Source organism: Truncatella angustata (genome assembly GCF_020726525.1).
Source record: "Truncatella angustata strain MPI-SDFR-AT-0073 chromosome Unknown BKA67scaffold_2, whole genome shotgun sequence".
Taxonomy (NCBI): Eukaryota; Fungi; Ascomycota; class Sordariomycetes; order Amphisphaeriales; family Sporocadaceae; genus Truncatella; species Truncatella angustata.
Genome location: NW_025763382.1, coordinates 1863190 through 1883727, shown reverse-complemented (window position 1 = coordinate 1883727; position 20538 = coordinate 1863190). Strand labels below are relative to the sequence as shown.

At 50.6% G+C, this 20538-nt stretch overlaps 8 protein-coding genes across 8 annotated transcripts; 5 read left to right on the top strand and 3 right to left on the bottom strand.

The window, feature by feature from the left end:
* The first annotated feature begins 1028 nt into the window (after nt 1-1028).
* BKA67DRAFT_166814 (KOW motif-containing protein) lies at nt 1029-2748 on the top strand. Its single transcript, XM_046095197.1, has 2 exons — nt 1029-1730; nt 1840-2748. Exons 1-2 carry the CDS (start codon nt 1284-1286, stop codon nt 2542-2544), a joined length of 1152 nt encoding a protein of 383 aa, XP_045960987.1. The 5' UTR covers nt 1029-1283; the 3' UTR covers nt 2545-2748.
* A 616-nt stretch (nt 2749-3364) lies between these two features.
* On the bottom strand, nt 3365-5222 carry BKA67DRAFT_655063 (golgi matrix protein; the record flags this gene model as incomplete). Its single annotated transcript, XM_046106676.1, has 4 exons — nt 3365-3767; nt 3823-4895; nt 4969-5129; nt 5198-5222. The coding sequence occupies 4 exons, from the start codon at nt 5220-5222 to the stop codon at nt 3365-3367; spliced, it is 1662 nt and encodes a 553-aa protein (XP_045960986.1).
* A 764-nt stretch (nt 5223-5986) lies between these two features.
* On the bottom strand, nt 5987-7870 carry BKA67DRAFT_552949 (uncharacterized protein). Its single transcript, XM_046101883.1, has 4 exons — nt 7601-7870; nt 6978-7543; nt 6410-6918; nt 5987-6354 (listed from the first exon to the last, which is right to left on the bottom strand). The coding sequence occupies exons 1-3, from the start codon at nt 7632-7634 to the stop codon at nt 6454-6456; spliced, it is 1065 nt and encodes a 354-aa protein (XP_045960985.1). The 5' UTR covers nt 7635-7870; the 3' UTR covers nt 5987-6354; nt 6410-6453.
* Nucleotides 7871-8410: 540 nt separating this feature from the next.
* On the top strand, nt 8411-9086 carry BKA67DRAFT_655061 (uncharacterized protein; the record flags this gene model as incomplete). Its single annotated transcript, XM_046106675.1, has 5 exons — nt 8411-8503; nt 8560-8618; nt 8676-8760; nt 8841-8934; nt 8995-9086. The coding sequence occupies 5 exons, from the start codon at nt 8411-8413 to the stop codon at nt 9084-9086; spliced, it is 423 nt and encodes a 140-aa protein (XP_045960984.1).
* Nucleotides 9087-11114: 2028 nt separating this feature from the next.
* BKA67DRAFT_166801 (uncharacterized protein) lies at nt 11115-12422 on the top strand. Its single transcript, XM_046095196.1, has 3 exons — nt 11115-11593; nt 11646-11883; nt 11935-12422. Exons 1-3 carry the CDS (start codon nt 11207-11209, stop codon nt 12327-12329), a joined length of 1020 nt encoding a protein of 339 aa, XP_045960983.1. The 5' UTR covers nt 11115-11206; the 3' UTR covers nt 12330-12422.
* A 408-nt stretch (nt 12423-12830) lies between these two features.
* BKA67DRAFT_552934 (uncharacterized protein) lies at nt 12831-13955 on the bottom strand. The gene is made up of 3 exons (XM_046101882.1): nt 13736-13955; nt 13446-13530; nt 12831-13369 (listed from the first exon to the last, which is right to left on the bottom strand). Exons 1-3 carry the CDS (start codon nt 13796-13798, stop codon nt 13329-13331), a joined length of 189 nt encoding a protein of 62 aa, XP_045960982.1. The 5' UTR covers nt 13799-13955; the 3' UTR covers nt 12831-13328.
* A 1482-nt stretch (nt 13956-15437) lies between these two features.
* BKA67DRAFT_166653 (uncharacterized protein) lies at nt 15438-16771 on the top strand. Its single transcript, XM_046095195.1, has 2 exons — nt 15438-15700; nt 15783-16771. Exon 2 carries the CDS (start codon nt 15826-15828, stop codon nt 16660-16662), a length of 837 nt encoding a protein of 278 aa, XP_045960981.1. The 5' UTR covers nt 15438-15700; nt 15783-15825; the 3' UTR covers nt 16663-16771.
* A 906-nt stretch (nt 16772-17677) lies between these two features.
* On the top strand, nt 17678-20465 carry BKA67DRAFT_166410 (uncharacterized protein). Its single transcript, XM_046095193.1, has 6 exons — nt 17678-18149; nt 18300-18779; nt 18829-19577; nt 19629-19824; nt 19884-20219; nt 20298-20465. The coding sequence occupies exons 1-6, from the start codon at nt 17985-17987 to the stop codon at nt 20343-20345; spliced, it is 1974 nt and encodes a 657-aa protein (XP_045960980.1). The 5' UTR covers nt 17678-17984; the 3' UTR covers nt 20346-20465.
* Nucleotides 20466-20538: the final 73 nt, after the last annotated feature.

The following is a 20538-nucleotide window of genomic DNA, read 5'->3' as shown; positions in this document are numbered from 1 at the left end:
GGCACAGTCTGATAATCACAACAACCACTAAATTCTAGCGCCCTGAAAGACCCAGCACAGAGGTGACTAAGGTTGCTTAACTCGCCGAGAGCCGTTCTGAAGGGCTATGCACTTGATGTGAGCCTCAGGCTGATCACAGCGTCCTTCAGCTGAGCATTGGTGGCACAGTCGTCTTGGGGCCCTGGGGATCTGTCAGGTCCTCCGTCATCTCTCATTTCTTGTCTCTTGGTTCGTTGTTCTTCGTCCAGGACATCCTATGTACTTCAGACGGGGCCCACAAGTCTACCGACTTGAAGCAGTGGGCATCTTTTGTGGAGGCTGAGCCCAGGTGACTGAGCCACTGTGGGCAAGAGAACGTAGGTGCCTCGTGTGAACACGTTATGGGCCGTGGCCAGTTACATCAACTATAGTTTTCTCCTGTGCGAAGCTCGTGGAAGGGTGTTGCTTCTATGATTACAGGAAGCGACTCTGAAACGAGCCTTTAATTTAGCAAACCTGATGTCTATCAAGAACTGGGGTATTCATCAGTCTTGATAACATCCGTGGTGTAGATGAACCGGGGACTTCCTGGACAATATTTACACAGGGAGTGCCGATCTTCGAGAGACGACAAACCATTCCCGTCCATCCAGGAGACGGCCGAATATACACAACACGCTGGAACTTTTTTGAACTGATCTACCATGAGGTATGTGGGAGCAGTTTGGAAGACGACCCCAACCCAAGAATTTATACAGCAACACACACTCACCGCAAGACCTGACACAGCTTATAGGAAGTTATATCCTGTGTGAAACGGGGTCTGCTCAAAAACTCAACGAGCTGGAAGTAACTTCAAATTGTACCCCGAAAGCAGATGACATACTGCTGCATGTTCACTGGTGGCTTACTCATATGTGCTCGTTATCGTGATTTGTCTCTTTGATGCTGGTTGTTGATGAGGCGCCTCAAGCTTCAATAACGCCCATGAAAGCAGAAAGTGGATACCGACTCAACTCTACTTAAGGTACGGAGTACTCCGTATAGATCCAGATCTAGACTAAGTAGACATACGCACACACACGACCAATGGCGGTGCATAGATTTTCCGGCTTGACACTCGGTTCGAAAGGCCCCTGCACATCGAGCTCTCCCCCAAAAATTTGGCCTAGCACTAGTACAGGGGAGGCACCGGAGCAGCCCACAGGACGAGACGAGACGAGACGACACAAGACAACATAATACGAGAAGCCGCTGTTGACCTCGGACACGATTTGGAAGCTTCGGCAGTCTTCGTCACAAAGATGCAGAAGATCCTCAAGCGCGTCGCTACCGCCGAGCGTGTGGCGGCAAAGCGCAAGGCCACGAGGGATTGGCAAGCTTGGAAGAAGGAGCGCTTCAACGAGCAAGATGAAGTGAAATACCAGCGATCCCAGATAGCACTGGACTTTGGCCGGGCAAAGCAGGCGATCAAAGACGACTGGTACCTGGGCCCCAACGCACCGAATATCAATGTCGGCGAAAACGGCTCAACGCACGGTACCATCTCCGAAGCAAGATACCAGATGAGCGCCACATTGAAGGATCACCAGAAAGAGGCAAGGTGCGAGTGGTTGGGAGGTGCAAAGAACTTGAACTTGGTCGAGGGCGACCGAGTTGTCCTGCTCGAGGGGCCCGATAAAGGCAAGATTGGCAAGATCACGACTGTGCAACAGGACAAGATGGAGGTTGTCGTTGAAGGTCTGAATAAGGTATGTACTGCCCCCCCTCCCCCCCGTTGACCGACTCCGTCTCGACCTACTTGGCTCTCCATCCGTTTGACCCAAAACCCCAAAGGGCAGTCACTGACAAGCCCAACAGTCCAATGTGAGAATGCCGATAGCCCTTCTCGGCGAGGGAAAGCCGCCAGGCATTAGCATCGAACTTCCCATTCCCATTTCCGGCGTCCGTCTCGTGCACCCTATCCGCGACCCAAAGACTGGCGAGACCAAGGATGTCATCATCAACCAGCTGCGACATGCCAACTTCATCCACGATAAGGTCACCGATCAGTCCGAATGGACTCGCGTTGTTCCTGGTTTGAATATGGCTATACCGTGGCCCGAGAGTGCCCCCAAGGAGGCCGTAGACTACAAGGTTGACACGCTCCGCATCGACGTCGAGGAACGTACCTTTGTCCCTACGCTACTACGCCCGCCCATGCCAGAGCAGGTCATCGATGAGCTCCGCAACAAGTTCTCGCGGTTCAGAACCAGGCACGAGCCTGAATACATCGCCGCTAGAGAGGCGGAAGAGCAAGCGAAGAAGGACCGTGTTCAGCTCATGGACTCGATGCGCACGCCGCTGCAGGAATTCCACCGCGCCGAGCGCGAGATGAAGAAGAGGAAGGGCAAGCCGAGACTGACGGCCGAGATGCTCGAGCAAATTGGCAAGGTCATTGCCAAGAACCGAGAGAGGACCTTGACCGCGGCAGGCGTGAGCAACGTATCCTCATCATCTGCAATATCAGGAGCTGCTGTACCACCCGAGATCTCGAGCGCAGACCATGGCCGGCGAGCTGACTGAGATCAGCACAGTATCGTCCCGCCGCCCTCGTCGTAATAGCAGTCGACCAAGGACGCAGAAACAAAGCGGGTGGCGCACAACTGGGCCGACGCAATGTAACATATATGTAGATAACACTGAAGCATCTGTGACTGCTGGCTAGAGCCAGCGAGGCGTGTACTCTGTACAATGACAACCATACTTTTTTTTTTTATACAATACGTTTCATCTTACCGATGCACTGCAGCGACATTCCCTGCGGTGCATGGGAGGAGGAAGAAAAACCCCCCGGAGTTGTAGGACAGTTCCTAATAACTGATTAAACGCTACCGGGCCAAGTAGGATCCTGATTACCTGCCAGTTCCCTGGCAGGACTGGCCTGTTTTGGCAAGATACGAAGCGCGGCTACTGCGCCTGAAGTCAAGCTTTTACGGGATGATATGATCTTGCCCGTGTGAGACAACAGCAAAGTTATCGACGCTCTTCTCTTGCAAAACTTGCGTCGGTTCGCCATTCCCATTCCGAGAGCAAGAAAACCAACGCCGCAGACGAGTGGAACTTTGGAGGATGTAATGAAGGAACACTCCTTTAGGCTGAACTACACTAGATGAGATATCGAACGTCACAACCATAGGCCTATCATGACAGGTTCCACACGAGTAGAATAAATAAACGTTTTCCACGGGCGGAGATCCTGCTGCGTCGTCTCGATCTTATGCAAGGCTGGGTGTGATTACTTGTTTACTCTTGACGTTTATTCTTTTCAAGTAGTTAGCTTGTTACAGTGCAGTGATTCAAAAAACCCCCATCCAAAAAGATCGGGCCGGTGCAATGCCTGTGGTTATGTATATGCACCGGGGCCTCCCCTCGTGTCCGTTCTTGTTGCCGCGGTCGCCACACTCGACGCGCTTCCCTTTCTCGAAGGGCCGTCTGGCTTTCCCTCTTCGGCGCTGCGCTCCAAGAAACTTGCCCAGAGATCGGCCAGGGATTCCTTGTTGGCTGATGTGGGCGTGGGCTCCGAGAAGAATTCCGAGCTGAGAGAAGGCGTGCTAGGAGTCCGGTGGAACGGGGACGTAGGTAGACGGAGACTGTTGCCAGAACCACCCGGCCTCGCTAAGCCGGCTTGCTCTCTTTGCTCTTCCGTCCAGTTCAGAAGGCCGGCGATGATCTGCAGAATCTGGAACTTCTTGGGATCTGACCTATCCAGAGCCAGGAACTGCAAGAAGTGGTTCGTGACAATTTGTCTAGACGGCTTATTAGTGAGAACTCAAAAGGGCACAACCACGGACGGATACATACCTATCAATACTATCCTCGGGCTTGGTCTTCTTCAGATACCGCAACGCCTTGGTTAGGTGGTCATTGAGAACAATGGCCTCATGTCTGAGCTTCCCGATCAGGAGGTTCTTCTCCTTGACTTCCTTTTCGAACGGTGCAGTCCTCTCCAGCTCCTTCTGCAGCGAGACCTTCAATGTCTCGGCTTCTGTGGCTCTTGCGTCAGCCTCCTTGACCAGTTTCTTCATTGCCTGAAGCTGCTCCTCAGAGGTTTCTACCATTTCGCGCAATTCCCGTTTGCGCGCGTCCTGGATCTCTTGTAGCACTCTCTGCAGACTGTCGACGGCCTGTGACTGGACATCTCGGTCCGAGGCAGCACGCTCGTAGCTTTCTCTCAGTGATGCGACTTGTTCCTCGAGGGCTGAGGTCTTTTCCACCATGGACTCGCGGATGGAGCGTTCCTCCATGGCCAGCACCTCCCAGTCGCCCATGGCATCCTTGGCGGCTTCTGCCTCTTCCCTGAGGTGCTGCAGCTGTCTCTGCAGATCTTCCTTCTCCTTCAGCGAGTTGTGCTGCGATAGATTGTTGCGACTCCTGAGGCTGGACAGTTCTCTCGTGGCATCCTGCAACTCTGTCTTGAGCCCGTCGATCTCGTCCTGGAACTTCTGCGACCCGTTCTGGAGTTGTTCATTCTGGGACTCGAGCTCCTCTACGCGCTTGGTGGCTTCCTCGAGCTCTTCCCTGTCTCGTGCTAGCCTGTTGCCGAGCGTCTCCTTGATCTTCTCGACCCGTCCCATGAGGGTTTGGTATTGTTGCTCGGCATGCTCCTTTGCCGCCTCACTCTCCTCGAGATCTGCTTTCAGCTGGGCTGTCTCTTGTCCGTGTGTTTCTTGTATTGTTTCGAGCTGTCTGCGCAATTGTTCTACTTCGGCCCTGAGAGCTTCCCTTTCTTGTGACATGGCTTCTAACCTCGCGCTCGTGTCCGGGCCAGCTGGTGTTGCCGGGTTGGACGGGGCTGATGTTGTGACTTTGTCCGAGGGGTCTGCGGCATGCCCGTTGGTGGTTGGTGACGTGGCATGCCCATTCGAAGGTGCGTCCTGTGTAAACGATTAGCACTGGTTTTTGGGTGTGTTCTTTTGGGCTTCAGGGTGCAATTGGGGAGCTGCGTACCACGGCAGGGGAGTCCGAGGTGTCGTCTTCGTCTTCTCCTTCTGGCTCTCCATTCTGCGTTGTATCTATGGCTCTTGCGCCATCTTGTGGCGCCTTGTCCTTGCTGGCAGCAGCAGCATTATTATTGTTCTTCTTCTTTCTGTTGGGTTTCTTCTTTGCAGCTAGAAGGTTGGGAGCGCGGTCAGTGGGCACAATCCATTGCAGGGGCTGCGGTCGTGGCTGTACTGACCATTGCTCGCATCCGTGGGAGACATGATTGCTGGACTTCAGGATGTTTACAGTACCGAAGCTTAGACAGGAGGCATCGAGACCTTGAGGAATAATTGCTGGCCCAAGCCCGGGTATAGTTGAAGGTCCAGGTCTAGGGTCTAGGTCCAGGTGCAGCCTACATACACCTTTGAGAAAGTCCGTTCTTCGTTATTTCAAGGTCGCTATGTGTGTAACCTACTTGTTAGTCTAGCTGTAAATTGCACAGCTATGTACAATGCTACCGGGTAGTCTACAGTACATGTTCCTCTACCTTTCAAAGAAGTTAGCGAGACTACGGATTACACACGTAAGCCTTTACATATGTGCTGGGCTTTAGCGAGTGCCTCCCCCCCCCCGTTCCCCGTCTCCCGTCTCCCGTCTCCCCCGTCTGTACGTGTGCACCTGCTCTGCTGTTAGGCCAAGTTGAAAGCACGTTTAGGTGGGCTGAGCTAACGGACCTATCGGCGTTCTGGCCTCCCGTGGCATGTATGTATTTAGTATTGCTGCAACTGTGCCCCCGAATGCGAATGCGTGCAAGATGCCGTCTTGCAAAGCCCAAAGAAGAGAAGCCGTCTTTGGTTTGCAGCTCTGCAGCATTGAAACGTTGATCGCGGTGCATGTAAATCAAGGTTCGGTCAAACTCGCCTGACCATTGCATTGCATTACATTGATGCACGAGTTGTTAGGGACGCGGCGCGTTACAGTACAGTACGGATACATAGCGCACGTATACATAGTTGAGTCACATGATAGGCGGAATCGGCGCATGGGTGGGGGAGGGGGGGGCTCTTGTCTAGACTAGAATATCGCAAACTTCAAGCCTCTTGGGATTTTTTTTTTCCTTTCTTCCTCACATATTTCACCCTTCGCCAGCAAATTTTTTGAAACTGCCTGCACAACCACGTGCAATTAACTAGGCAGTCTCATACAACCTGGCCGAAGTAGACCAATTATTGCCTTTTAATAATACTACTGCTGCTCGGCTTTGCCCTTAATGAGTGCAGAAGATTCGCTTTAGTGCAAACATACATCTCGTCACGGTTGTGGAATTGTTGCTCTGGAAATGCTTTTCCTGAAATATGCTGCGCCAGACACACCTGCCAATCGTTGCTCTAGATATTATCACGGGAACGTGGTCTACCCATCAATTAGGTTTCAGACTTTCAGAATGCTTTGTTATCGAAGTTCGTACATAAATTGCTTATCGTAACGCCCTTTTGCGCCTCTTCAGTAAACTCAAGCCTTTGCCTTCTTCGCCTTTGCGGGCTTTTTGGCCTTCTTGCCAGCCTTTGATCCGTTCTGCTTGCTCGGCGTGCCGGACGTGGTGGCCTGCTCGCCATCTGCTGTCTCAGCGACAGCCTCTGATTCTGCGACTTGAGGGGCAGCCTCAACGGCCTTGGGTGCTTCCTCCTGGGCGTCTTCCAGTGCTCCAGCCGTAGGTGCGACGGCTTCCTTCAACTCAGGCGCCTCAAACTCGTAGCCTAAAGCCTTGAGCTTCTCAGCCTTCTCGGCCCGCTTCTTGTTCTCCTTCTCGATCTTGGATGCCCACTTGCCCTCGGATAGTGGCTTCTTCAGCTTGTTGCCCTCAATCTTGTTGCTGGGAATGGCCTTGTATCGCTTGCCAGCTCCCTTGAATAGATCATCGTGAATTTGCGACTCTGGCACGGTCCTGCACTTGAGAAGGTGGCCGAAAAGCAAGTACTGCAATAGGTTAGAATTCGCTCGTGCTCGTTCCGGTTCCAGATGGGCCAGCCACTTACGTTGTTCATCGACTTGACCACATACTCGGCCGTCGTCTCGTCCGCAAACTCGACAAAGGCAAAATGCTTGCTTTGGCCGGTCTTCTTATTCCTCGACAGCCGTAACCTTGAGATGTCGCCGAACTGACCGAAATACTCCTGCATTTGCCGCTCGTAGAAACCGTGGGGGATGCGACCGATGTAGACAACAGCCTTGACCTTGCTTCCACCTTTGCCAGACTTGCCTGCCTTTTCGAGCGCCTTTGAAGGCACAGGGGCTTTGCCTACATCCTGGCCCTCCTTGAATGCAGCGCTCTCGTCAACTTCGGCATCGTCTTCTTCGTCCGAAACACCTGCCAGTACTAGAGCCTGGTCGTTGTCTTCCTCGTCGTCGTCAGAGGATGGCTGTTCCTCGTCGTCTACAACAGGTTCCACGGGTACCACGGGCTTCTCTTTCTTTGCCTTGGACGTCGCCGGTCCCTTCAGAGGTTTCGTCTTCTTCACAGCCACGGGACTTGCATCTTCGGCGGCCTTTCGCTTTACTGGAGCGGCACCCTTGGACTTGATCGGAGTCTTTTGGGCGGAGGCTTTGGAAAGCTTGTCAGCGGGTTGCACGTCACAAAGATGGAGTCGAATTTACATACCTGAAGGTTTTCTCGCACGAAGTTCGGGGGCCATTTTGACGTTGCTTGTATTACTTACTTACTGATCGTTGGCGGTCGATGTCCTGGTAGCTCTCTAGACTTTTTAGAAAAATCCAAATTCTGCCACTGATTTGCAGGGACAGCGGGCACACCGCCTGCCATCGACACCCCCCACCACAGCTAACATCAGCACGCTAGGTACTCCGTACATAGGCAGCTATGTGCTGTGAACACCATCCTGTAGCGAGTGGGCTTGTTGTCTACTTACCTACGTAAAGTACTGACGTTACTTCACTTTACGGTAAGTTACTTCAATGTTTGGAAGGCATATCACACCGGCTGTCTTCATCGTTCCACTCGTGCTGCATTTCCGAGGGATTGTCGTCGGATAAGGCCCTATTCACAGTTTTTTGAAGCAGAATTGTCACTGATAGTGAGGCCATTGATCTTTGGTACCTTCTACCTCAAGGTTGGAATTGATTAATAGACTAATGTTAATGTGTTGCAAGAGTCTCCACCCATATCTCATTGACGGCACCCAAAGCTTGTAAGTCAAGTTTTGAGCTATGGTGAAGGCAACTCATTATCTGCCTCCCAACTGAAGCCCGCTTGCTTTTCAACCTCGTTATCTTTGCTCCTTGGCAACTCCTGTCTTTGGTTGCGCATAGCTTCGGCTTCAACCCAAATTTCGTCGTGAAACTCAAGCTCGCCACGGACTGTTGCCTGGCCCGAGAAGCTGGTCTCGCCTTCACAACGCAACCCATCTTCCCTCATTGTCCAGTGCCGCCTGCAGTCTGCAGCAACATAGGCATGGCGTCCACAGAGCCAAACCTCACACAAGAGGAGATATGGGATGACAGCGCTCTGGTTAACTCATGGAACGATGCTTTGAAGGAATACAAGGTAGGACAACAATCTTGCAATGGAGCAGGGGAGGCTATCCTGCTAATCGTTTTCAGAAATATCATAGCATTCACTCCAAAGGCGGAAACGTGGAGGATGTTATTAACCCAAATAAGTCAGTATTTCAAAACTCCGTTAACTCCCTCTGATGCTCACTAACAGATCATTACAGGGTCGGCGAGGGTTCAGATGCCAAGAGGAGAGATGAGCCAGCAGAAGATTGGAACGCCAAGGTAGACGACGTTGATGCGCAAACGGTAAACTTACTCTCACCCGCATCCTGGAAGATCACAAAAGCTTGGCCCAAACGTATCCGAGATTGCTGACCAAAACACAGGAGGGAGTTCAGGAAAGTGAAAACGTGGCAGATCAGCACAGCCAGCTTCCAGTTGCGGGAGCTGCATTTGTTCCAGCGCCATTGCTCGGTTCAGGTATGTTCCTGTTGCAGAACCTACCCTACCTTGATACGACGTCGGCTAACAGGGGTATAGTGCGTGACGAGAGCCTCAAGAAGCTCTTAATGTCGTGGTATTATGCAGGGTACTATACCGGCTTCTATGAAGGCCAACAGGCTCAGCAATGATGAATGGACACCCACGGGTCTGCATCACTATGCTTTATTCCAGATATGGAATTGTCCCCGGCATTATATGGGTGGTGGTCGGATGGGCCAGGCAGCCGGAGCCTGGGACGTTTCGTGTTCCAGGTCCGCGGCCTCTAGAGCATGCCAGCATGCTTTGTCAAAACGGGAAAATGACACGCCGTGTGGACTGGTAGAATCGGACGAAATCATCAGCAGGGGGCCAGCCGTCTTATTATATCACAGCACATTGATAGAAATACACAGCGATACCAAGGACTAGTGACGTGTGTCCCGCCCGTCGTCTGAAGAATTGCAAAGAGACCAGCCTTTGAGATATGCATACCTGGTCTGATATGAATGCTAGTGACTCGTCTAACATACTTTGACAGCTGTAATAGCTTGCTAATGTCGAGGCGCTCAAGCGTCCCATTGCAAAGCGCATGACCAAGCCCATCGAAATCGTAACAAATAAAACTACACACCCGTCTCATTGTAATATACAATAAATACCCCAATAAATGAATAACAGTCATACAAATTGAGTGGATTTCCTTGGATCAACATCAGGAGACCTGTACATTCTTCGTACGTTCCGACGTATGTTCCTCCTACACCAAGACAGTAGTGTTACAACTCAAAGGATAAAACGGCAGTGCCGGAGACGCTTACCTGACTTCGAGGCCTCCTACTGACTTTTACATACCAATAACGATGTAAGCTCGGCTGGTATTATTGGTGCCAGATATTGGTGGAGCTTCTAGTGCTTAAGCAATACCGCTATAGTCCCGAAGCAACACATGGCTGCCAAAACACCAAGGATCATGGTCAAAATACGGGGGAGCAAGGCTGTAATCTGAGATGAATCCATGCTGATGCATTTATTTCATTAAAACGAAGGACTAGTCAAGAGCTTGTCTGCAACAAAGTTTGTATGGAGGCCCGAACTTCACTGGTGGTCCTCTGAATAGACGAGACAAAGAAAGGTCGTGGGAACATTAGATGGCGCAAATACTGGGGGCGCCACGACCAGAGCTGATGCCAAGACGAAACGAATCCTTGTCAATGGATGCTGGATTTGTTTCTTCGATGCTTGAACAATGAAACATGGCCTGATGATGACGGCAGGTTTGTACAACTTCAGTCATCTAGCCGGCTTAAGGAACACGATCGAAGCCGAGATATCCAGAGGAGGCTCAAGTGCTGAAGACAAGCTCCCCCGAGTTTCGCATGCATGCAACTGGGGTCGGCGCTAAGGACATGGTTAAGCTTAATGTGAACGGCAGATGTTACCTTAAGTTAATATCCAGAGCCACTCTCTCCACACGAACGTTGCTGCTGTAGATAATGAGATTCGAGCGATTGTTCGTAAATCATCGAGATGGTGCCCTACGACGAGCCCGTTGTTATACACATGCATCTTTGCCATACGTTCAATGCTCTGTGCGACTTGCAGCGTTGTTCCGGTATTTCAGTTCTGGTGTAGTCTAATTGATGTCGAGGGATCTGTGCTTTGACCGGTGCGCGGAATTTAGCCAGGGGCCCAAACAACACCCGAGACAGCTCTGTCACATCCACCTCCTGAATCCAACCACTTACAGGACCCAGAACCGCAGTGCATACCCCATGCAATCCAGACCCTCCACCTTTTTGAGTTCTGAGAGCCTCCCAGGCCGACAGGGCAAGGTATCCAAAGTGAGATCCGTTCGTGCTGGATAATATGTGAGCGGAACGTCTGCAGGGCCGAAGGGAAGACCCCGGCCATGCCCAGACATATGTGCTTGTTTCGAGACCGGCTCCTAAGCCAGGATGGATTGACCGTGGCTGTGACGCTGGGCATCGATCTTCAATGCTCGATTATAAGCACTCGAGACCCCTCTGAGGGCCTCTCTGACGGTAGGTTGTTTCTTTCGTCTCTTCATTCATCAGACGTATTGTGTTCGCTCCTTTTCTCTTCGTTCGACTCATTCTTTACTTTCATTCCACCACGAGCAGGCCCTCGCCCTTTTCAAGTTACATCGAGCCAGTTCATTACGGTCTTTCAGGCAAACGACTAATTTACCCCAAAAGAGGAGGAGTTCTTGATATCTACGACATCAATTTAATACCTTACATCAGTTATCATGAGGTTGTCAGCAGTTCTCGCTCTGGCCATCGCGGCCCCGGCGCTTGCCAAGTCTGTTCACAATGTCTACCCAGTGTTGAAGAGAGAAGACAGCAACAAGGACAGCAGTAAGGACAGCAAGGACAGCAAGGACGCCAACAACAAAAATGATAACAGCAAGAACAATGGCAACAATGGCCAGAACATCATCGTCCAAGCCCAGACCACCCAGATCATCATCTTGTGGAACAACCCTGGAAACGGTGCTGCCACGACTACCATCAACCAGGCCGTGACAGTCACACAGACTGTCACTGCTGGTGCTGCGGCTACTACCGTTGTTGGCAGTGCAACTGTTGCCCCTGGTGCAACCAGTGTTGTTGCTGGCACTGGAGCTACACACTCGGTAAGCTCGTGAAAACTCGGATTCTTGAGGCTCTCCTTACTGACACGGACAGGTTATTGTTGGCGGTCCTGGCGGTCTCGCATTCTCTCCTGCAGAGGTTAAGGCTGCTGTTGGTGACTCTGTCGTCTTTACTTTCATGAGTAACAACCACACCGCAACGCAATCTGCTTTCGCAGCTCCTTGTGACCCTCTCGCCGGTGGTATGGACTCCGGCTTTGTGCCCAACGTCAACAACACCATCAACCCCCCGCCTCAGGTTGCTATGCAAGTCATGGTTGCCACTCCTCTATGTAAGTAATATTGTGACGTCGGAAAAACCAGCCAGCTGACAGGTTATCTAGGGTTCTACTGCAAGCAGGCCAACCACTGTGGTGCGGGAATGACCTTCTCAATCAACCCCACTGCCGACAAGACCCAAGCTATTTTCCAGGCGATGGCTATTGCCCAGAAGGGCAAAGGTAGTGGCAGTGCCATCACCGGCGGTACCGCTGGCAACGGCACAGCTGCCGCTCCCGCTGCTGCTCCCGCTGCTGGTGCCTCGTCTGCAGTGGCCTCTGCTGCCCCCGCCGCTACCGGAAGCATCCAGCAAGGCCTCGGCACGTTGCAGCCGGGTACCGGCCAGTGCGTCTGCGCTGTCTCTTGCGGCGCCGGTGCTTTCCCTGCTGCTCAGGCTCAAGGTGTTGGTGCATTCAATGGCTTCGCCGGCGCACTGCCCGCCGCCATGGTCGAGGCATAAAAAGGGGCGGCGCAATTCCTGTATATCAGTGCAATGACGAGATGATACCTTGGTAGTGGTTGGTTTTCAAACGCTGTAGATTTCAAAGCTTTTATTCATTGGGAGAAAGTAGTTGGGTTGGGTTGCCTGAGAGGTCGGCATAGACAACGTCCTCTTCCGCCCGTGCCTGCCTGATACTTCCAGATATCAGAGTATGGGGGGCCGGGAAGATATATATGACTGGATCGTATGAACAATTTTTTTTTTCCTCTCGCGGCTCGGAAGCGGGCAACTTAATAGGTCATGGAATGATAAAACAAAATACCAATATCTTTTCACAGCGATTCTTTTTGAACTTGATCCAAGTGGACTAAGGAGTGTTGCCTCTGAGAAAGACATGGAGAAGAGGCATCAAATATATTCGTGAGTATATAATGCCCCAGTCTGAGAGATCATACGTACGGAGTGTGAATCACGCGGGTTGGGGGATGAGAGCTAACCGGGTAAAAACGGCTGATATGTGAGTGCATCGGTTTGAAAAAAGAACTTAAATAATATTCTATAAAAAAAATTAAAAAAAAATTAAAACCCAAGAAAAAAGGAAGAGGAAACAGGAACTAAAATCTAGGGCTAACCTAGCACACTTTGATTCCGTTCTTCAGTGTAAGGTTGTCGAGCAAACAAGGAGGAATGCGCATGTCAGATACAACTGTTAAAATACTCGTTCAGCGGCGCGCCCAACAAGAGTCTCTGATATAGTTGGTTCGGGCGTGCTGCTACCATGAGAATCACAGTGCCTGCAATGAGGGATTCTCGAGCGGTGTTTGTACCACCAGGAGGTTCAAACTGGGGGGCGACGAAATAGAACATAGTATGCAATTGGCTCCATTGAGGTATCTATGCGAAAGACGTTCTATCCAGACGCCCGGAAAACTGCCGTCCCGCTCTTGCCATAATATCATGCAACATCGTGATTCGTGTTCGGTGTCGGTGGTGTAATAAAAATCCGGCGTGTTCTTCTCATTTCTTGCCCCCTGCCTCGGCAGCCTTTTTGGCTTCGGCTATTGTGCAGCTCAAGTCAGCCAAATTACCATACTGGTGCAGAGACGTATAGACAATGGTGGGCGGTGTCCTTACCGGCAGCCTGCTTCTGCTTCATAATAGCGGCGACAGCGTCCTTGTCCCGTTGCATCTCGGAGCCGGTCTTGGTGTTCTTGGATTTCTATAGTGATGAAAGAGCGTGTGGTCAGTGATCTCTCCCGGGCAGTATGATGACTACCAAGTATAATTTTCTTTTCTTTCTTGCGATGCGCAACATGCCCCGTGGGCACCACGCGCAAAGCTCGCGCCTCCCGCCTCAAGAGGGACAGCGCAAAGGGCGCTTATTACGCAGCAAAGACTAATCTCCCCCAGCGAGTCGTACTTACCGTGTTGGCGGCAGCCTTGAGGTTCTTCTCACGCGCCTTGTCGCGCTGGTTGCCGCGAGCCATCTTTTCTTTGAGCTTTTCTTGATCGAGAAACTAGCAGGAGCGCTTAAGTTGCAGGCTCTTCCTGTTCTGTCCTTTCTTTTTTTGGGTTTGTTTTGGTGCTAAGTTGGAGCAAGCGACCCGTCGAGTGAAATGAGGCTTGTTTCGAGATTTATGTCAGCTGGGAAGAACGAGTGGTTGTCTGGAGGCCTTTGTTCAAAAATAGAACCCGCTGTCGGAATTTGCCAAAACGGTTCGCACGACCCCTTTCTGACTCTCTGCCAATCACAGCTTGCTGCCCGCGACCGCAACGATTGAATGCTGGCAGCACATGGGTGCTATCAGAGGGTCGTTGCAGGTCGAGACCGCTAGAATGTTGCCCCATAAAGGAACTGACACGCGCTGTAGAACGCTGTGGCGAGCGCCATGTTAATAACATCTTGAATTAGAACATGGGAGAATGAGTTTATTGCTGCTTCGGATAAGCGCGTGCAATAAGATAGTCTAACAGTAAGGGGCTTTTTAATAATAATATTTTTTATAGAAATTTATACAAATCCACTCCTTGCCAATGAGTTTCAACATCTTTTCAAACCTGGAAGCAAAGTTATGTATATTGAGAAATATCCATGAAGTGGGTTCTACCAGAAGCAGACCACAACAAATGCATTTGTTATGTAAGGAACATGTAGATTGGGTCATGATTCGCACAATAGTATTAGGCCTTCTCTGCCTGTGATACGTAACCAGTAAACAAGCCCGGCGTAGGAGTAAAATCCAAAGCTGCAGTGCCGCATTATATGTCTTTGTTAGTCATGTCGGAACCACGACATTCTTACTAGATTAATACTTATATCGTGACATCCATTCAATATGTACCATCAGCGAACCAAAAAAGAAAGATAATCGAGTGCTTGATCCGACTGGCATTTCTTGCCTTGTAGCAGCTTTGGTGCGGTCTTGGCCGTGTGGTGGCCTTTGCCGCCTGAGTTGAGGTCTTATAGTGGGGTATGGTTGTTGGCTAAAAATGCTGAAACAAAGCCTGTTGGCATGATAGCCAATCGTTGTATAAGCGACAGCGAGTCTCAAAATGCCTATGCCTTAACGCTCTCAGTACCATGCAACAACGGGCTCTTCCGCTTCAAAGTATCCTTCATCATTGGATGTGATGCTTCCCGTCAATGCATGGTTATTCCTGCCCTCCCCTGCGGTTAAACCTAGATCGTGAGGATCCTCCAGGTGAGCCACTTTGTATCGAACTGCTACCAGGATGGTCTTGTCTACGAAGGCAAATAGCGTCAGGGACGCGTCTGTACAGCAACCGCGCGTTCTGCCCTAGTCATCGCTTGAGTCTTCCTTTTCCGTTGACATGGATAATCAGGCTTCATTGGGCTCCAGAATCGTCCTGGCCGTCGGAAATGATTGGCTAACGGTCGAGGAAACGCTTGGTCAATGCGAAACAATCGCAGCGAGTCCTTAGGCTGGACGTGCTATGATTCAAACTGGTCCTTCATTCGTTTTACTGTCCGCCCTTACCCAGGACAATGGTTCTTTTTCATTTTAAACATCGAGGCCCGCCTGTCGAGGTGGCAGCTTCATTATCCATAGCTTTGAAGCAATACACTTCATTGTCCTTGATGGACGTCCATAATCACTATCACTAACAGACAGTCTTTGATATTCACTTCTATTAAACAAGCAGCCACAATCACCTCTGCTTTTTTGCTTTTCTTCTTCTTCTTTTTCTCCTTCCGACCTATTTCATATTCATACCATCTTCTGACGATCCCTACCTCGTCGCTCAGTTTCACCACATTTTTCTCTTTCTTGAACGGACCTGCTGGACAGATCATCGATAATATCAAACCCAAAAAGACATAACTACACTCACTTCCGCTCAGGAGCCATTACGGGCCCACCACAACTGTAAGTACGCATGCTGTAGAGGAAGCACCAATACCGTACATATACATACCGCCCAGGAGTAAGGACCTAATCTGAAGCATAGATATCAAAACATATACTATCCACGACAAAGAATTGCCAACAAGATGTTTAGCTTCAGTGGAGCCGGAAAGGGCGCGGGGTTCATTCTCCTCAACATCGTCCGTGGCTGCAATATCATGGTTTTTACAACACTTGCCGTATCATCAGCCGTCCTCATGGTCGTAGCTAAGATGCCCAACGGCTACACTTTTTTCAGCGACGTTCCAATGGCATTTATCATCATCGTCTGCTCTCTACTTGGCCTGTCGGAGATGGGGGTTTGGTCTACCTGGTTCGGGATATATTGGCCGACGTTTGGACCTAATCACGGCTTTACCTGGCTCGGTGGTTCCATGATCTTGATGGGATCTCACATCCTTGGAAAGCTAAGCGACGATCGTTTCGCCCAAGACAAGATGGGTATCATCTTCTGGAACGTCTGCATGGCTGCAGGTATCCTGTCGTACATCTTTGGCTTCACCAACATTATCATGTCCTGGTGGTTCGGCAAGCGAGAGGGCCGAAACATTCGTACCTACCGAAACTCGGGCGCCATCGAGCCGGAGAGGGGTTGGAAAGGCGACGAGGCCAGCAAGTATAGCGACAGCTACTCAACGAGCAAGGCAAGCCATGCATCAATCAAAGAGGAGAGAACTCGGTCCATTTTTAACCCCTTCGGAAAGAGCAAGAAACACCAGATCAGTGGCCCTGTAGTCTTGGACGACGTGGAGAAGGGAAACTCTCCTGTATTAGACCGGGGCTCCCCCATTGTTCCCTCGATCCAGCGACCTCCTACCCTTCAACACCCAGCTATGCGCAATACGCCGAGCAGATACAGTGAGGCCAGCCATTTACCGAATCCCTATAATCCAAGCATCTACCAGAAGGACAATGTGGTTTGAGTAAGCAACCCAGAGCTTCAAGCAAATACTGGACGAGGGCTGGATCGGGTGGGCGTTTGGTTTTTTTTTATTTTTATTTTTATTTTATTTTAAATGGATACCCATGATACGGAGGATAGCAAATCCTGCTTTGAAAATTAATTAGCAACATGAATTCTTAGAGACATGGGCGAAGCCTATCGTCGTTTGATTCTGAAATTGAAATTGACCTGCATGTTCTACCCTGCGATATTGTGACCTTGAGGTTGACAAAACAACATGTTATAAAAGCAAGCATGACCGTGGTAATATGACAGCCAGCACAAGACGTTGCCTACAGAACGAGATGAGATTACCACAGTAGATTCCGGTCGCAGAATTCAAGATCCGCGCAGTGTCAGATGGCCTCTTGTAAAGGGATGTTACCTGTGTGAAGTGGCCGTAACAGATAGTTTGTTACTGTAGCGCCGACCTATGTAACTTAGGACCAGTCTAGACTAAGGTTATTCTAGACTAGTTTAAGACAACCTTTGGACAAGCAAATATCCCTGGTCCGTGCGTACGACAAGGCTCACTCGCCGCATTTCTTTGCCGTCGTTGCCTTTGCCTTCGCCTTTGTCTCTGCCTCCGTCTTTGTCTGCTTGAACATTGAGAACCACACCAAGAACACCAGTTTTCACACGATACATCACTCGCCTCGATATCTGTGCCCCCATTGAACAACAGCATTTGCAGTCAGCAACGACTACGACTCGCTCGGTATTTCCTGGTGCCCAGCCAGTGCTTGTTATCAAGCTTAGCTACGGTAGTTCGAACCCACACGCGACCATCATCCGCCAAACATCATCTCTACAGCAGCTCGATTGACAATATTCTACAGGTGCCAAGGCTTCGGCACCAGGGCATCACTTCACTGAAGAGTTGGGAAATTCGCGCCTGCCGGCGTCGGAGGATATCGATCTCAAGATCAATTCGGGGTTGTTTGAGGGCTTCTCGGCGGCAGATCTTTTGGGAGGCTGCTCCCTCTCGCTAGGTGACGCCAAGCAGAGGAGTTGGTGAAATTATTACGGCTACCTTTCTTGAGGTGCGCTGGACCAAGAATCCCACATCGCAATATTTGTTTGTTGATGAAGTGATTTTCAGAGGGACATGCAGGCCATCGTGATAATCATCGTTTGACAACCGCTCTTTATTGTTCTCGTGCACGCATACAAGAGGAAGCTTTGTTTCTGAAGAAAAGTCTTGTTCTCTGTCGCCACAAACCGTCCCCCCAAACTTACTACACATTTAATCCTTGAACCTGTCGCTTTAAGGCTAAACAAACACTTTTGACTTCTACCGCCATGGCATCACCAGAAGCTGAGGCTCTGCTCGAAGACTTCCGAGAAGCGCTTGAAGGATTACAGATTAATAGTCGATATGAAATCCAGAACTTGACTCAGATAGCCAGAGAAAGTACAGAGCACGCCCTGGACATCTCACAGGCTCTGCAAGACCATATCAAGAAGGTAGGCTAATTCACCACACACACACACACACACACACACACACCAGTAGTGCATCGCCAACGCTTTACGCCTACGTGTTCCTTGCCTGAACTTTGTCGAGTTTCGGAACGTAAATCCTGAAGCGCAACTCTTGGCTGACTTTTCATGCAGGCCGCACCACATAAGAAACTTCCAGCGCTATACGTGCTGGATTCAATATCCAAGAATGTTGGCACTCCATACACGTTGTTCTTCGCCAAAAGGCTCTACACAACCTTTTGGGAGTCATATGCTGTGGCCGATGGGCCCACACGCCGTAAAATGCACGAGATGTTTAAGACATGGAAGGAACCCATACCTGGCTCCATTGACAGACGGCCTGTGTTTCCACCTGAAGTTACGCAGCCCATCGAAAATGCTCTGATCAGGGCGACGGCGTCAGGCAATGAGCAAGTGAGAAGACTTGCTCATGGACAAGGTCGGCCGGCGCCTCAACAAGGAGTCCCCTACCGAGATACTTCGACACCACCAGCCGTGCGCCCTTCTACTCAGATGAACGGTTATCCTGGAAACCCGACACCTATACCGATCATGAATGGATCACCTTATGGCCTACCAGCACAACCGGCTCCTGCTCAATACCCCTATCAGGTATGTTGTTGCCTTCCCGTAGCGCAGTCTTGGCACTAATATGTGACAGAACCAACACATCCCTTCCACATCTACACCGCAGCCACCGTCAACTGTGAGTGCCTTTCAGCCGCCATCGTATGGAGGTTATGGCATCCAGCCGCAACCCCTGATCAGTGTAGATGCTCTGAAAGATGACATACAAAACCTCATATCCGCTTTCAGGGCTGAATTTGCACGGAACCCTGGAGATCCTAGTATACAGACTAAGCTCAAGGCGCTCTTGGATTTGCAAGGCATACTTCAAGCACATAACCTGCCACAAGAGCAGTTAATGGCTATAAAGAATCAAATTGCTGGCCTCGCCGTGACAGTAAGGGCTACACCTGCCCAAACTCCTACTCCTGTACCTGTACCACAATCTGTAGCAGTAGCCCCTCCCCCTGCACCAGCCCCAGTGTCTATAGATTCTCTTCTAGGGTCAGGCGCTCTGGCTGCGCTGTTGGCGCGGAGTTCTGCCACACCTCAAGTCCCTACGCCGCAACCGCCTCCTGCGGCGGTTGTCATCAGGTCGCCGCCCACCCGGCACGTCGAGCCACAACCACCCGTTGTTGCCACGACACCTAATCCCATGGCACTAATGGAGATGCTACGAAAAGCCGGCGTGCTCCCAGCGGCAATGCCTGCAAGTAACGCGACACCGGTGCCCAACATAAAACCAAGCTTGCCACTATCTTTTCCACCCCCTATTCCTACTGGGCCTCCGTCATTGGAGAACTTGACAAGAGACATAGATTTGAAGCCCTCGTCACTAAAGCAGTATGTATCTCCAGAATGACTCTAAATGTATGGCAACTAAAATGGCGACAGGCACCGACCCCATTTGGTTCCGCTCATGTTTGAGGCACTTGGCTCCCAGTGCACACATTGCGGGAGGCGATTCACTCCGGACGAAGAAGGCAAGAAGAAGAAAACAGCACATATGGATTGGCACTTTAGAGTCAATCAACGGATAGCTGATGCTGAAAAGAGTGGACAGCACAGGAGCTGGTTTGTCGATGAAGCAGTAAGTATCAACAATTTGACATCCATATCTTGGTTACTGCGACCACTAACGAACAATAGGACTGGATCAACAGCCGGGAGACTATTGACGAAGATCGCGCCACCAATATTGACTCCAGCAGCGCGCAGAATGCATCTTCAAAGGCCCCCAAAATGCAGTACATCCCCGTTCCTAGTGATCCAGCTCTGAAGAATAGTATCTGCCCCATCTGTCAAGAAAACTTCAAGCAGATCTATCTCGACGATGCTGGGGATTGGGTGTGGGAAGACGCTATACAAGTTGAAGGGCGGATTTACCATGCCAGTTGCCACCAGGAAGTGACCGGCGGTCTTGCACAGACTGCAACTGTTTATCGGAGTACCCCCGAGCCGGTGCTCGGCAAGAGGAAAGCTGAAGTGAGTCTTCTCAAACTAATCCATGCCAAGCGCTTTCATCAACTCCAACGAGCACGTGCTAATGATTGCTCCAAGCAGGATGAACTAGCAGGTCTACGTGGAAAAATGAAGTTGGAAGCTGCTTGAAAGGATAGATGGATGCCTTGAGCTTGGAAACCAGGTCTAAATAAACTATGGGAGAGCGAGATAGAAGATTTATCTGGTTCAACACGGCTGGAGGCTAATTGCATGAGGACTATCCAGTTTCTCATCGGCGTTGTGGGAAGCATTGCAGTTTTGGGGCATGGTTGGGGCCCTTCATTATCTTTGAGAGCGGCAT